Source organism: Aulonocara sp. 'chitande type north' Nkhata Bay, linkage group LG11, assembly GCF_057382095.1.
Source record: "Aulonocara sp. 'chitande type north' Nkhata Bay isolate Kocher_YH1m ecotype deep benthic linkage group LG11, A_spYH_male_GT1.1, whole genome shotgun sequence".
Lineage (NCBI taxonomy): Eukaryota > Metazoa > Chordata > Actinopteri > Cichliformes > Cichlidae > Aulonocara > Aulonocara sp. 'chitande type north' Nkhata Bay.
In genome coordinates this window covers 29,714,206-29,731,902 of record NC_141354.1, presented here as the reverse complement: position 1 = coordinate 29,731,902, position 17,697 = coordinate 29,714,206, and the positions used below count along the sequence as shown (strand labels likewise).

The window sequence follows — 17,697 nt, the reverse complement described above, 5'->3', positions numbered from 1 at the left end:
CCCAAGTGTTTCTGTCTGGAAAGCTGGTAATGGAATATTTATAGAATATTTCTGGGAATACTTATGGGAAACTGGTTGTAACAAGCATCTTTGTTCTACTGAAACACAATTTTTTTCAATTTCTTCTTCTTGGTGTCTTTTTTTCTGTGCCTGAGTCTCTCTGCTATGCTCCCTATGTTTCTGTCTTTGTGTCTCATCGTATAGCCAGTGTGTGTCTGTCTTCCTACCATTTTTTTTTCCACTGCTTTTTCAACAACCTCAAAACCTGAGCTCAGTCAGAGCCTCAATATGAATCTCATATGTAATGCATTGCCATAACAGAAATCTCTTAGAACTCATCTATCTTACAGGCTGTTCTCTGCTCATTGTAACACCATGGCACTATGTATAATAGGCGCACTCTCACTGAAAACTGTCTTTAACAACTGCCCCTCATTGTGCGTGCCTCATGACGCCTGGAAACAGCTGTAATCTCAAGTAATTCCCACCACAGCCATTCACTCTTGCTTGCAAATGTGAATTCTTTATTTTTGTCCATTAAGCTGGCAAAACAAATGTTCAATGCTCACTATTATACGCATGTTTTTAATGCACTGCAGAGTGACAGATAACACTGGAAGAATCTGAGTGTGCTTTCTCACGTGTGCTGTAATTTGCAACTCCACCCTGACATTTATAAATTGAAGGCTCAGCATATGCTCGATGTAAACATGTCCCAGAGCGCATTACGGTTAAATGTTGCAAGATGTTTTTGAAAAAGCACAAAATACTCACATGGTTAGAAAATCTGTCTGCAGCAGAAAGACTGTCCTTAAAAATGCAATTAAAAGTTTACGTGTGCTTGCTTTGTCATACAACAGAGACAATACAACAGTTTAGTTTAACTGCTTCCAATGGATGTCTGAGACATTTCATCATATCAGTGAGACTCAGCAGCAATGTGAGTTTGTATGGTTTAGGTTTTGAATTTTGGAGTTCTAATCCAGATGTCCATGGCTAATGTGCGATGGATGAGTGAGTAATATGAGTATCCACTGTAGTTCCAAACTAAGGAACAGTGTTTATTGTAACTGTCATTTCATTTTCATTTCATTTATTTATTCATTTTCAGGCACAACAAATACCTATATTGAACATAAAATACACAAAACAAAAAACAAAACTTGCCTGAAAAAGGAGTGGGACGAAGAAAACTTATTAAATCCCACCCCTATACTCACTCATCAACAAAAAAAAACAATAAACTTCCCGCAGCTACGCCCATCATTGCATACAGACCCATCAACAGCCCCGGGCAGATACAAGCATCTAAGCGGCAGCTCGCAACCAACAATTAGAGCCTTCATAACTGAATACAGAATATATAAATTATACATTGCATTACCACAGGTAACAGGCAGTAATAACTACAAGTAACAGACACACATACATATACATACATATATATCTACACACACAAGTACATATATGTACATACATACGCACACTTTATTTTTTATTTTTTATTTTGGAATCCATACCAGCAATGGTAAGAGGACAGACATTACAGAGCACACTAAAACCCATCATTGAGTATACTGTGACCAGACCAACTGTTTGTAGAGAAATTTAAATCTATGAATATTTTTGCATTGTTTCAATTGTAAACTCAGACTGTTCCAGATTTTCACACCACATACAGACACACAAAAGCCTTTACGGGTTGTTCGAGTTCTGGGTAATTTGAATTCTCCAAAGCCTCTCACATTATAAACCTTTTCTCGAATTTCAAATCTAGTTTGTAAATTTGCCGGTAAAAGTTTAGTAAAAGCTTTATACAAAATTATGGATGTATTGTAATTAACCAGATCCTGGAATTTAAGTAACTTTGCCTGAAGAAAGAATTTGTGAGTATGTTCTAGATAACCAGCCTTGTGAATAATACGCAGTGCTCGTTTCTGTACTGTGACTAATGGATTAGTTGTATTTTTATATGTATTTCCCCACACTTCCACACAATATGTAAGATATGGAAGAACCAGGGTACAGTACAGAGTACGAAGTGCATCTTTATCAAGGAATTGTTTCACTTTGTTCAAAACTGTGAGGCTTCTGGAAATTTTGGTTTTTATGTGTCTGACGTGGGGTTTCCATGAAATTTTGTTATCAATTATAACTCCCAAAAATTTGTTTTCACTCACATTATCAATTGGTACACCTTCAATGATAATTGGTAATTCTATATTATATTTTAAATTACCAAAAAACATTGCTTTAGTTTTATTTATATTTAATGATAATTTATTTATGTCCATCCATTTTTTTATTAATTTTAGCTCCCTGTTTACAGTCATTACAAGATCAGTATAATCATCGCTACTGAAAAATATGTTGGTGTCATCTGCGAACAGTATGAGTTTAAGTACTTGAGAAACATCAAAAATATCATCAACACTGACCCTTGGGGAACACCACATGTAATACCAAGTTTCTCTGAATGGTAATGCCCTATGCTAACATATTGTTCCCGACCTGTTAGGTAACTTTTTAACCAGTTACCAGCTTTCCCTCGAATACCATATCTTTCCAATTTATCCAGTAAAATTGAGTGATTGATTGTGTCGAAGGCCTTTTTGAGGTCAACAAAAATACCAACTGCATATTTATTTTTATCCAGTGTATCAGAAATTTCTTCTACTGCCTCAATTATCGCCATTGAAGTGGTTCTTTGCGTTCTGAAACCATACTGACCAACATTTATTATTTGATGTTTTTCAAGGAATTTTTCTAATCTTGAATTAAAAAGTTTTTCTAGAATTTTTGAGAATTGAGGCAGTAGAGAAATAGGCCTATAATTGGTAAAACTGTGTTTGTCATTACTTTTATATAGTGGTATTACTTTCGCAATTTTCATTTTTTTTGGAAAACAACCGGACTGAAATGATAAATTACAGATATATGTTAAGGGACTAGCAATATTCAGAATAACCTGTTTAACTACAGACATATTTATGTCATGATAATCCATTGAAGACTTACTTTTACATTTTAATGTGATATTTATTACTTCTTGCTCATTTGTAGCTGAGAGGAACAGTGAAAAGGGATTTGATTTTATATTACTGATATTTTCATTTTTATGACACGGGATGTCCGCTGCTAGTTCAAGGCCAACATTTATGAAGAATTTATTGAACCCATCGACAATATTACTCATGTTGTGATTTTCACCATTTGCATCAGTAAAATATTCAGGATATGATGTTCCAGAAGATCCTTGTTTAATTAAGTTGTTTAACACATCCCAAGTTCCTTTTATATTGTTTTTATTTTCATATAATCTTCTTCTATAATAAAGTTGTTTGCTCGTTCTTATAATATCAGTCAATTTATTTCTATATGCTTTATATCTTTGTTCCACTTCTTTTGTTTTTACTTTGATAAACTGTTTATACAGATTGTTTTTCTTTTTGCAAGCATTAATAATTCCTTTTGTGAGCCAAGGACTTTTTATCTTTTTTTTCTTTGTCATGTGTTCGTTTACAGGACAATGTTTATTGTACCACATAGTAAAAATATCTAGAAAATTATCATAAGCCTTGTCCACATCTGACTCTTCATACACCGAACTCCAATCTTGTTGTGCTAAATCGAAATTGAAGGCATGAATTGCTTCTTCATTTATTGTTCGCTTTGCTATCATGATCTTGGTATCTATTTTTTTTAAATCACAGTCACACAAAGTAAAAACTGGTAAGTGGTCAGTTATATCACAGACAAGCAGACCACTATTAATTTGGAAATCCATGACATTAGTAAAAATGTTGTCAATAATAGTGGCGCTATGTGAAGTTATTCTGCTTGGCTTTGTTATTGTTGGATATAGTGATAAGCTGTACATTGTGTCAGTAAAGTCATCAATGGCTTTTAACCTTGTTGGATTTAGCAAATCAATGTTAAAATCACCACAGATAAATAGTAATTTTTGGTTCACCGAAGCAAACGTTTTTTCTATCCATTCATTAAAAGTGTCAATACTTGAACTGGGTGTCCGATATATACAACTTATTATAACATTTCTCTTTTTTTCATTCATAATCTCAATAGTCAAACATTCCAAAATTCCATCAATAGCCATAGACATAGTTGTTACAACATTATATTTTATAGAGTTATGAACATATATAGCAACCCCGCCGCCCGCCTTATTTAATCTATTCATGTATTTTAAATCATATCCATTCAAACAAAAATCTATTCCTTTATCGACATTGAACCAAGTTTCAGTGATGGCTATAACACTAAAGGGGCGAGAAAATTGTTGCAAATAGTCCTTAATGAAATCAAAATTAGAGTACATACTTCTGCTGTTAAAGTGAATTAATGAGAGCTTCCCGTCTAGGTTAATTTCTTTTTCATATTGTTCCTGAGTGAAATAATTACAATTTTTAACAAAAGAAGAGAGAAAGTTACTTTCAGAATCTATTTCTGGATCTATTATATTATGCTCCTTATATTCACAATCTAGATCAATTACTTTCTGTTGAAGAACTAATTTCAACGTGTCCATGTCATTTCCTGGTGTAATTGATACATTGGTGTCAGTTATACTTGTCCAGATCCTCCATGTTCCTCACTATCAGTACTTTTGCCTCTTCTGGTGTCCCGTTTAGCTTAATGAAAATCTTACAGTTTGTATGTTGTATTTTACCGTTCTTCTTCAGTTGCCTTGCCTTCCTCGCGATGTCTGCGTTTTTTCGTGTCAGATGCTCATTAATGAAAACGTCCGTGCCTTTCAGTTTGCATCCTTGTTTCAGCAGTGCGACCTTGTTCTTCCGATTGACAAATCTCATAATGATGGCCGGCAGTCTGTCACTCCTCCTGGGCAGTGAGTGACATGCTTCTATGTGCTCCAGGTCCATCTCTATCCCCTTGCTTTGGAGGAAGGACGCCACCTGTTGCTCTACCGAGCGGGTCTCCTCGTCGCTGGGCTCCCCGACGTTCCCGGCCACCGCGCGCGCATACGAGCGCGGCTTGATTTTAATACCGCTGATGACCACGTCGTTCGTACGGGTGTACTGCTCCAGCTCATCCACCCGCCGCTCGAGATCCATGATCCGTCTGTCCTTCTCGGCATTTTGGAGGCGTAGCTGTTTTACCTCCTCCAGAAGCCCCAGAAGCAGCTCCTGCTGTGCCCTGACTGCGGCCACGTCTCCGCACAGCGCTCCGAGGGAGGTTTTAATGTCCTCAACCTCCTCTGGTGTTGGGCCTTTCTTGGGTGGCATACTGAAGCGAGAGCACGAGGCGGCCACCACGAGGGACCCGGAAGCGGAATTTCTGATGATGGCGCCTGGCTAGGCCTGCTGGCTGATGGTGGAGCCTGGCTGTGGCCTGCTGGCTGATGGTGGAGCCTGGCTGTGGCCTGCTGTGGTCATAAACAGGATGTGGCAAGTTTTAATAATAACAACTGCACTGCATTAAAACATCCACAGCAGTTGGGATATCCAATCTTTAAGTGATGACGTATGAACCCTGCTTCCGGATACAAACTACTCTGCATTTATTAAGGCTGTTGTGTTTTTAACCTGTTTAATGCTTAGAATTTTGTTTTATTTAATGTGAACCCCCCCCCCCCAAAAAAAAAAAGTCAGTGACCACTGTCGACTTCTCTCGGTTGTTATCATCAGTTTTCATTTTTAAAGCTCAGTTTTTAAAACCTTACAATGTACCTATGGCCCAGCCCATGCAGCAGTATATTAATGACTAACCTTGTATTGCAGTTGTTCTCCTGACTGAAGTTTGGTCCGTTTACAGCATCCTGCCATGCAATTACATTTGTCCCTAATCATCGGGAACTCTCAGGTTAACTTTTATTGAGTGGAAAAACCTTAGCGTTCATCCTCAAGCTTCACTGTGTTTATGTTGTGCTAACCATAGCTGTGTAGCCAGCCACCACGCAGCACATCATTATATACCAGCTAGCCCAACTTCAGTTTTCTGTCTTCATTTATGTCGAAAGTGATTACAGAGCTGCACGTTTAAATTTTTGCTGTGGCAGTTAAGCTGCTGGATTTTTGGCTTCATGACCCTCCTTCGTGGTTCGTGCACATTGAAGCTCAGTTTGCTCCCCGTGGCTTTTCAGCTGACGACATGAAATACCAACACGTGGTGGCCTTGCTGGATCCGCTGTCCAACCGTCCTGTGATAACCGTTTTCCGGCATCCCCCCACCCATGCTGTCCTTCCTAGGACGACAGCGAATTCCTCTTCAGTCACGTCTTCTTCCTGCAGATGCCGGTGCGAGCTGGCTTCGCCAACTCCCCGCTGCTGGCTGCGAAGACCCACACTATGCAATTCATTTGCACAAATGTGTTTGATCTGCTGCTTGATGGTCACTCTCAAAGTGAGAGAACTCATTGAGAATCTATAAGAAAATCAATAAGTAATCAAACTGATAACTGATATCAATAATACAATTGGAATTGCTTAATTCTTTCATTTCCCTTCCTTAGACACGACTGTGACAAAACTAGCTTAGTGCCCACACTGTGCGGCAATTATGGCATACTGTGCGTGGTTGAATGTAGCTGGAATTGTTTACATGTTGATCTGATCTGCGGTTGATTTAGCAGGGTCTGAGTATGAATTCATTGTTTCATGTAACTTATGTGTGGTTATTTATAGATATTCGTGTAATTTTCATGCAAATTAGGTCTACCCAACAAGTGGACCATAAATTCACCCTGTGGCAAGACTTCAAAAGTAGCCCAGTTCTGTGGGAAATTACGGACTTGGCAACACTGCCACTAACTGTCTTTGCTTAGTCACTTCAAAAGAGTATAAAGTGATGAATTCTTTCAGCTCTGTTTCTCTTCTTCTATTCCAGGGACATATTTGCTGCCCCATGTGAATGACACGTGAGAATTTCACACTTTTCTGGAATCTATAAAACATGAATAGGCAAATCAACCACATATATAGACAAACATATCAAGAGCTATTTACAGTCACTAATGATGAAATACTTACTTGAAAGAGTTGTGGGAAAAACTTAAACTGATCACGTTAGGTGGGAAGAACTATTCTTGAAGGTTACCTAACTTTCTCGGATAGACAGTCATGGCCTTGGACAGCATAATTAAAGCCAACGTAGGTTTAATTTACTCGGTGGGTTCAATAATTATTAAGTTAGAGAAAGCTTGGCTAAGAGGTGGGAGAGCACTAGGAACTGAGTGCACAGAAAGAACGCAGACTTTGGAGGAGAGGGCTAAGTGGCGATGCAAAGAGAAAAAGAAAGAAAGAAGAGGACGTGAAAAGAGAGTTGTCCTGGAGGCAGAGCTAGTAAATGAGTCATTGGAGTGAATCTGCTATCAGGTCTATTCTAACAGTGCTACAAGTGAATGGATGCCTTAAAGGTTAGGCATAAAATGATTTCTCATTTTGCTGCGATATACCCCCTGGTAGACATTAACGCTTTGGTTATGGACTTGAGTGTAAAAGCTCCTGAGGTAACAGGCTGCTTGTCTGACATAAATATTTCTGGCTATATGTATGTATATTGTTATTTGAATGAGGCTGCTTTTATGGAGATGAGTATATTTTTGTGCAAATAGTTAAAGTTGATGTGATGCTGTGTGTCATTTCTATAGCCAGGTAGTCATTCTGTCTACACAAAGCCAACTCCCCTGGTACCTCACATCACAGCTGGGACTCTGTTCAGCTCCGATCCTCCTGACCCATTTCAGTGCACAGATACACACACACACGCTCGACCACACACACATATATACACCAACTGACAGTTGCGAACAGACCCATGCATTCATACAAAGCAAAGCAGCCACACGCAAAACACTTACATATGTGCCAAGCTTCATTTCTGCTCTACTGAGTCTGTTCGTGTCACAACTTTGCAGATGTTTAAGCCATGGGGACATGAACACTAAATTTGCAGAAATTCTCTTCCCGGTTGTTTGGTTGGAACAGCGGGTTTTGAAATGATAATGAATCTGTGGGCCGGGATTTCCCACATGGCATCATGTCTAGAGTGGAAACAGAAGAAATAGAATAAGGCAGCACTGGAAAGCAGCAGCAAAAGATTTTTTTTATTATTACCAAATGTAAAAGTCAAATTCTGGCTGAACTAGGTAGATGAAGCAGTCGGCGTTTCTAAGAATAATAAAATGTTAAAAAAGTGCGAATCTGAGGTTAATGTTACTGCTGCAGAGTGCAGATGGCTCCCCGTACAGTTAATTTAGAGTTCAAAGTCTTGCTCTATCAGCCAATAGCTGATGAGCACAAGCAATATAAAAATAAACTAAATATACATCCAAAAGAAATCATGGATAAAATGCTGACTCACATTGCATAAAAAACAAAACACAGATATGAGTTATATTGCATTCCAACACATGCGATTTCAGATGTTGATTGCAGATGTAATAAACAGCTATAATAACTTCATTACACACACTTATGTCACACAGAGGTTAAAGCGGTTAAAAGAAGAATCACGCACAAAGTGGGAGAGGCAGTGTATAGGTCAGATTCCAAAACATTATAAATACACAGCTAAAACTGACCATCCAATCTCAGTGTGTGATCATAAGTGTGGAAAAAGAAATATCAGAGAACATGAAGACAGAAGGTGCGATGCTGCATCCACTGGCATCGGGAGATGGCCCTGAGCCTGAGCTGATGTGTATTTTTGGGACTGGGGACTTAGGACGCTCTCTGGGCCTGTGTCTGCTCCAATCCGGCTACAGGGTGGTGTATGGCAGCCGCAGACCTCACAGCTGTGGCCCCTTGCCTGAGGGAGCTCAGGTATGACTTATGGCATTATATTGAACTGAATAGAGTTTTTAAATTTAGAAACATTACTGTACGTATCTCAAACATGTTCTGTCCTTTGTTTTGCGGAGGTGATGACCCATGAAGAATCAGCCCGGTCTGCCAAGATGATCTTCGTTTGTGTTCACAGAGAACACTATGAATCTCGAGGAGATGGCACCTCAACTTGAAAGAAAGGTTAGTCCAAAGTTAAAATTGGAATAAAAAAGATACACCTTTAAATCTTTAAACACCTTTAAACTCTTTTTTTTCTCTTTCTTTCTGTGAATAAACATTTCTACATTTTCATTTGCCAGCTGGCCTGGAAACAATATTTAACATATTGTGTACACATAGGTTATTACATTTGTTCCCACATGTGAAACATGATAGCAAGAGTTTAAAAATGACATTTTCACGGAATTATCATGGCGATTTGTCAGCAATAATTCATGTTATTTGAGAGAACATATAAATATTAACTGCTGTGTCATTCATATATCAAGGAAATAATTTTTAGACACATGTTATCTAAATCATGGGTCTGACAATCAATGACTGATTAATTGTAACTCATTTTGATAACAGCATTACCTAATGCAAGTTCATTATGTTAAAGGTCTAACTGGTGTTAGCACAGCTGATTAAAGAAGCAATACATTGGTCAATCTGAGCCTGCGTAGCTTCAATTACAGTCTCAAAATACTTTAAACATATTCACACTGGATAAAGCAAAGTGCCGCCGTAAGACAGGAGAGAGGACGTCTGAAAATGGGCTTTTGTATGCGTATGTAGGTAATCCTTGACAGTGATTTGTGAAATTTTTTTTTTAAATAAAATAATCTCAAGATCTCGGAAGTTTATTACTTCGCTTGAACATCTTCTGACACCTCTGCACTCAGTTGGATTGTGGAACAGTTTGTCCTCAAGACATTAACCACAACATTTTCCTCAGTAAATGTTCTGAATTGTTAAGAAAACATTAAATATTAGCATTACTTTAGTTCTGTTACAGATCAAAAGACATGAAAAAATGATTACTTTTAGGTTTGCATTGTTTTATCAATTAAATCCTGCTAAGATGATTATGCTACTTTGTAACTTTTATTTGCAGCATGAATTAAGGATTAAATCTTAACAACAACTAATGCCATGCAACAGCACAGTGTAATACTACTACTAATAATAATAACTATTCTCATTTTAAAACAATGGCCAAGTTACATGTGGGAATATTACATTTTAGCCCATGATAAACAAAAATAACTCAGGAAATTAAAAACACAAGCAGATCAAAATGGCCCATTATTTAGAAATATTTGAAGTGGAAACAAAAACTTTTAAGGAAAGCAAATCAGAGACAAAATTATTAGTAATTTATTTGTGTGTTGTTGTGACGTTATCTGAGGGCGGTTTAGTTGGCTCTAGACCTTACAGTATTACAGAAAGACACTGAACAAATCCCTCTTGAGGAAGAACCTCTGATTGAACCAAATTCAGGCTGAGGGGCTGACAGGAGAGTGGAGAGAAAAAAAAAATGAGCACTTGAAAAATAACAAACAGTGAGCAGGTTTGCAGGGACAGTAACCACAGGTCAAAACCAAGCAGCTATGGATCGAGACACATCTCCAGAAAGGTACGGAGAGAGGAGAAAGCATAAAATACAGGAGAAAGAACCAGAGGCTACTGACATGTAATCATGGGAAATGAATACACAGAGTGAGGAGGGTGGACAAGAGGTGCTACACAAAAACACAACGTTATCCAGTCAAACCTTATGTGTGTGTAATGTCAGTGTTTTCTGCTGTTCACATCTTAACGGAATCATTCACATGATTTTTGTAAAAGGATGTGCATGAAATAAATGACAAATATTCTAACTACTTTATTTTTTCTCTCTACTCAATCAATGCTGATGGATTTATTTCAAGGTGCTGGCGGACCTCAGTAACAACTTGAAGAAAGACATGTACATGGAAGCAAATGCCGTCTACTTGCAGAGGTAACATACGCCCTCAAAAGTATGGAAAAGAAAAAGAGTCTCTCATTCATGAATACACTGTGCATGCAAGTCATTCCTTCTGTTCACCAAGGGAGCCTAACCTTTTTTTGTTCAATCTTTATTTGTTGTCAAAGATATCTTTTTCTTTCATTGCAACTGTGCCTATTACAAATCTATGTGAGAATGACATTGTTGTGGAAAAATGCTCCTAAAGACCTCTTGGAAAATGAGAGATCAAAACTCTAAACTGAATCCTAAAGAAGTGAAACAAATCAAGTGGTTGCAGCTCCCTTGACAGGTGAGCCTGCTGTGTATCCATTCGGTTGAAGTGGAAACATTGATTCTCATCGTTTTGAGACTTTTTCTTTCCCCTGGGCGTCTTTGTAAAAGAAACAATAGCAACTAAAGTCCTTTCTGTGTGTTCTCTAGGCTGGTCCCTAAAGCAGCCGTTGTTAAAGGCCTTAACACCCTGTCCACCTGGGCCCTGCAGAATGGACTTCTAGCAGGAAGACAGGTAAGACAAGAGTAGAAGTAAGGGATCTGTTAAAAAGATGTCAGCTGGCTTAAGACAAAACAAAGTCAGGAAGCTTCTGAGCCTTAAGGAAGGCTATGGCTGACAAGAATAAAGATACAAACAAAGCAGTAACAGAAAGAGGAGATTACTAAATTGATCTGATCACCATGAGAAATGTTTGACTTCAAACTACAAAATAACATCTGCTTTCAGCATTTTCTGTTTTACGATGGGAAAAAATGTCTCTTGAACTGCTTAATAACAGGAGACTGCTTCAACATTCGCCGTGCAAAATTTAGGGAAGCAATTGATTTCAGTTTTGTTGCTGCTGATTATTGATTTTGCTGTCTTACCATAACAATGCGAGAGAAAATGAGGGCAGCGCTTGTAAAAATACACAAACAAGCACACTTCATGATCTTACAAAGTTGAAAGACCAGTGTTTATTGCAGCTTCCGTTTCACGGCTACAAAGAGAAACACAAACATGCTCGAACCTCTGGAGACCAAACCTGAATCTGCCTCAAATCCTCTTCAACACAAACAAGCCCCCATACGTGTGCACGTAAACACACACACACACACACACACACACACACACACACACACACACACACACACACACACACACACACACACACACCACTGCAGTGTTCTATTTCTTTGAAAACAGGTAGCTGTGAGAGAAAAGAGTGTGTGTTTGAATGTGTGTTTCTTTATCAGCGCATATGTAGTTACAGTATATATCCACACACACTCATGCTTTTAAGTGTGTGCTATTCCCCAGCCAGCAATTTGATTAGATCCACAGCGGGGCTGTGGCTCTGTCACATTTACATTCAGATGGAGATTTAGTCTGTCGGCTGTCCCCTGCTGTTACTGGTGCAGTAATGTAGGGAGACATGGCTGGCTGCCCGGTCCACTTACACACACACACCTGGGGAAAACTGCTCAATCCCACTGACTCTCCTATATGCCTGTCAAACTGCTCTCTCTCTGTCACACACTCTCTAGCTCTCGTTAGTTCTCGCCTTTTACAAACAAGTTAATCGTCTTATCACAGAGCTGTGAGTGCAGTAATAAGCTTCACCATGCTGTGATCTAGAATGGGATTACATATTGAGCAGCATATGTATATAAAGTAGGCACGTGTGCTTACCTAGTAATACATTTTCAGGGGCTTCTTCCCAAAAAACTGAAGGAGCGGTGGGTGACAGATAAAACAAGGGTAATTCTGTGGACACACAATGTAGGTGTAGCTGTGCAGTCATTCACTAGATATTCGCATCAGGTGAGTCATCTATTAGTAATAGAAACACAGATCATAAGAAAGTGTTGAGAGAAAAATTTTAATAAATGTTAATATTCATATTATTATTTTAGAATCTGCTTTCATCAATTTACCAACTAATACAGTTTGTAACTGCAAAGAAAAGATAATATTAGTGACACGATGAAACTTCACAGACAGCTAAAACCGCATCATCTTCCATTTTGGTCACAAACGACTAAGAATAGATTAATGGTCCGTGCTGTTGCACTGGTAAAAATTCTCCTGCCTGCAGACATGAATGCAGAAGGTGTAGGTTTTTGAATCAGTCGCACATATGCTGTCCTGCTGCCTTAATACTCATTAGAGAACCAGACTGCCGGCTGAAAAGCCCCCAACAAAAGCATCATTTATTCCTGTTTCAGGAGTCTTTGATAAAACCTGCAGTGCAAAGCTTAGTGAGAATTTTTCAAACCTTTAAAAAATTTTAATTTTATATTTGTGACAAGCTCTATATGCCTTTGGAGAAATACACATTTATAGACTATTTCTATTTATGCCCTAGGTGTACCTGTGTGGGAACAATGGAGAAGCAAAACGGGATGTGGCAGAGATGGCCACCAAACTAGGCCTCACTGTTGTGGACAAAGGGTCCCTGTCAGCTGCTAAAGAGGTGGAGGACTTTCCTCTGCAGCTGTTCCCAGAGTGGAGGATGCCTTTGTACGTGGCTTTCGGCCTCTCTGCCTTCTTTTTCTTGTATTTGGTCATTAGAGATATCATCTATGCATATGTGGAAAATGATGAAGATATCTCCTACCGCATAATGATATCCCTGGCCAACAAGGTAAAGATATGCTCCTCTTTGTTTAGTTGCTCGTAAAACGGTATTTTACATTTCTCATTGTGTTTTTATTTTCCATGTGTCAGATCACTCCAGTTGTGTCCCTCATTATGCTGTCGCTCTGCTACCTCCCTGGAGCTATAGCTGGGTTCCTTCAGCTCTACAGAGGGACCAAGTACAGGTCAGGCATCAAACATAAACATTTTCATTCCTGGTACAATGTAAAAAAAAAAAAAGGGCATGATTTTTGCAGCGTAAAGTGCCTAACTCATTTTCCTATGTTCCAGGCGTTTCCCCAATTGGCTAGATCGCTGGATGCTGTGCAGGAAACAGTTGGGTCTTCTTGCACTAGGCTTTGCATTGCTCCATGCTATCTACACATTAATCATTCCTGCCCGCTACTCTGACAGACAAATAGTCATCTCCAATGTGTTGAATGAGGTAAAGTGCAGCAGGCTGGTGCAAACTGATTGGAGTGTTTCTGCAATCCTGCACAAAGAAAAATATTAAATAAAGCTTATATGTACATGTAGAACATTCACTGCAATAACAGTCCCTCCACTTTTCTCTCTTCCTTGTAGGTGAAGAAAAATACTACCACTCCACTTTACTTTGACAATACCAGCGCATGGCGCACTGACTCATTATATGCACTGGGAATCCTGGGCTTCTTTCTTTTTGTCCTGCTGGGGCTAACATCCTTGCCCTCTGTTGGAGGCACTCTCAGCTGGAGAGAGTTCAGCTTTGTTCAGGTCAGTGCAGATAAAAATGCACAGTCCTTCACATGTATGTGCTGTGTGTGAATGTGCATTTTCTCATGCACACCTTTAAATTCTCATGCTTTATCAGTCACGTGTTTCATATCAGTAAAGGCATATTTTAGAGCCTTCTAGATAATCTACATTTAGAACTTCTTAGATTTTTATCAGTTATTAAAGTGTTGTAAAAGCAATATAGCAATATGTCACTGGCACTTGTCTCCCTAGAGCCTAGTTAACTAGCCGCCTAACACAGGCACACAGAGAGACTTTAGTCAAGGATTTTAAATGTTAAGTTATTCATTAAATAGAATTATGATACCTGGTATAATCCTCCAGTGAGAAGATTTTTAATACAGGTCACAGGCCCATTTGTGTAAAGGTCAGGTCCATAGATAGACCTCAGACAGCGAATGGTACTCAGAGATGGAGGTGAAAGTCAAACTAATTCTTATGATCTAGTGAGGAGAGTTATGAAATAAGACATGAAATAACAATAATATGCTTACATAAGCTTACTTTTTGCTTCTAGTTGTGATCACTGTTGTCAACATGGGAATATAAAGCCCTGAATACAAGCAAATATCCAAAAATGCTAGGACACTGTGTAATATGATATTTGCTCTCCACTGGTTTAATAAGGTGCAAGTAGGTGCAAGATCCCTTATCGTCATCACACAGGGGCACAGTTTATTACTGCGCCATAGCAATAGCACTGTTTGCTTTCTCTGCTGTTTGCCCTTATTGCAAATGCTAAAACATGGAAATGGAGGCACATTATGCACTAGGTTGTTTGTTATTATGTCTGCGTCTGTGCATGTCAGTCTTAAATTCAGCATAAAGCATTTCCAAGGATAGTTTGGTAATTTGGGAGATAGCTCATTCTCATTCTCTTTCTTCCACAGAGTTAGATGAGACAGTTGATACCATTAGTTTGTCTGTGTGGTAAATTTGCTCGTACCAGCCTAGAGTTGACTTATCCTAGCTTAGAGTAGCATGACAAAAGGAGAAAGCAAATACTGTCACAACAAAACTGAGCGCCTCTAAACCTCACCAGTTAATTTGATTTTTTAAAAAAACCTTCTACCTTTGGACAAAGGTTCCACACATTTTCAGTATTTTTGCTAAGCTAAGCTAAACCCATATTTTTTACTTGTGTTTGATTAACTTTTGCTTTTATGCTCTGTAAGTTTATTTTAAAGCACTTTGTGATGTTGATCACAAAGTGCTTGAAATAAAATTTTTATTACCTACTTAATAAACTCAACACTAGTTTCATGTTTATTTAACAGATAACAGAAAGCTTATCGTCTTCTTGTTGAACTCTTTTGTATTTAATCTTTAATTTTTACCATTGTGTGTGTGTGTGTGTGTTTCTTTTTCCCCACAGTCGACGCTGGGCTACCTGACTCTTTTTCTCTCCACTGCACATTGCTACATTTATGCCTGGGATAAATTCCTTCGCAAATCTACGTATAAATGGTACACTCCTCCGGACTCCATGCTCTGTCTAATTGTTCCTTCGGTAACACTGGTGCTCAAGCTGGTCCTCGTCCTCCCCTGCGTGAACCGTCCGCTCATGCGCATTCGCCAAGGCTGGGAACGCAACCGGTTAAAGGATGAGATGGGTGAACTCAAAGCCACTAACATGTGATCCAGGGTTGCTGAATGTTTCAATGACATGTTATATTATTTTTCATTTGTAGACAATCATAAAGTAGGGAAAATGAAATAGCATAACAATCGTTTCGATTTTGCACAAAGTAAAGAAAAAGAAAGACCAGTGGTTCCAGTGGTGAGTTATTGTCTGATCCTGCCTGTTCCTGACTTTGCAATACTGAGAGAAAAGTTAGGTTTATGCCAAATTGACATGCTTCTGTTGATATAAATATTTTTAATGCGTATTTTCTTTTTGAGTGAAACCCCCCAACACATTTCAGATGTTTGTGTTGTATCTTTTTCACCAAATGTGCTGAAAAATAGATTGCTATCCCCTGTTGAAATCCACTGTTTTGATAAACATAGGCAATAGTTTCTGTATTCCACTCTCCTTTCCCTTCAAGTGGAGCAATTGTATCCCTGAGGTTGCTCTCTTTTCAGGATGTTATTGATCTCCCTGCTTTCTGACACAAATATCTCACTACCCGTACCTGCCTCCGTCTCAAGAGCACACCAGAGTGCACACTAAGACACACATGCTTATGATGCACATACACAGCATGAAGGTGAATAAGTTAATTGGATTTCTGCATGCAGATTATATGAAAAAACAAAATAAAAACACGAAGCACTTAACTTGGGGGCGGAACAACAGATTTTGTAGTCAAAAGCAGATTCACAAACACCTTTACTACCATAGGTCTAGTGCAGTGTTACAGTCACCAGCAAATTTACCCGGCTGAAGCAGGTAGGTAGTAATAAAACATGCAGGCTGCCCTCAAAATACCCACTACTACCGAGGAATTGCTGAGAAAGCAGATCCAGTTAGATTTGAACAGATGATGAGCAGAAATGGGAAACTCAATAGTGATGGCTGATGAACAGGTGCAGGATGGTTAGAAGAGGTTGGTATGCACATCCCTAATGATACAGAGACAGAAAAAGGAAAGAAGAAGATGGAGTAGCTGTCGCCATGACAGATTCTGGTGCTATATAAAGAAAACGCAGTGCCTCTCGCCTAAAGCAGAACATTTAGGCAGAGACATCCTGTTATCTAGCATCTAACAGCATTATCTGCATACACAATCTGTAATCCCTTACATCCTCTCCTATTGTATTAGCCTCCTGTTACCAGTGAACTGATTTTACCAAACTGCCTGCTGTTCGTGTGCATTGGTGTGTGCGTGTGTTGGTGTGTGAGTTATTCCATTATTCCAGTATTGCCTCTGGAAAGAATTAAGATGTAGCAACATGCAGAGCAGAATAGCTGTGAAACAAGCTAACTTACATAATTCATTTCCTCTCATCTTTAATTTTACACACCTAGACAGCCCTGAAACCTATAATAACTTTATTTGTGTCTAGCCTTGAAGGCTTAAACCTGTGTGAGTGTAAATAAGCTGCAGAAATTGTGGGTTAATACAGAGATCACTGACATTCAAGCTCCACCTGTGAAATGTACAACTAGATATTAAATGAAAGGTGTATAACAAAATAGCATGGGGACTTCAGAAATGTAAATTATGTATCCCAGAATTGTGACAGAATAAAATGCATTTAATTAAGAAATTATGGTTTATTTATGAGAGCTTTTCTGCAAAGGATTTTGTTTTTATTATTCATTAGGTCCTTTTTTCTTCATTAAAACCACTTCGGAAAATGACAAATTCTGCAAAATTGGACATCCACAGACATTCAGCCGTCATTATATTTTAGTTACTATTCACATACAGAAATTAGATATTTGAAATTGTGCGCACAGGAGTGTGCAATACCAACACTTTTAACTTTAACTCACAGAAGATGATAATTTGACTGAGCCGATACTTACAGATAAATCATGAGGT

General features: G+C 38.6%; 1 protein-coding gene across 1 annotated transcript; it reads left to right on the top strand.

The window, feature by feature from the left end:
* The first annotated feature begins 10,778 nt into the window (after positions 1-10,778).
* LOC147319365 (metalloreductase STEAP4-like) lies at positions 10,779-17,313 on the top strand. Its single transcript, XM_086309993.1, has 7 exons — positions 10,779-10,809; positions 11,239-11,323; positions 13,158-13,436; positions 13,520-13,614; positions 13,721-13,874; positions 14,015-14,185; positions 15,582-17,313. The coding sequence occupies exons 1-7, from the start codon at positions 10,781-10,783 to the stop codon at positions 15,843-15,845; spliced, it is 1,077 nt and encodes a 358-aa protein (XP_086166119.1). The 5' UTR covers positions 10,779-10,780; the 3' UTR covers positions 15,846-17,313.
* The last annotated feature ends 384 nt before the right edge of the window (positions 17,314-17,697 follow it).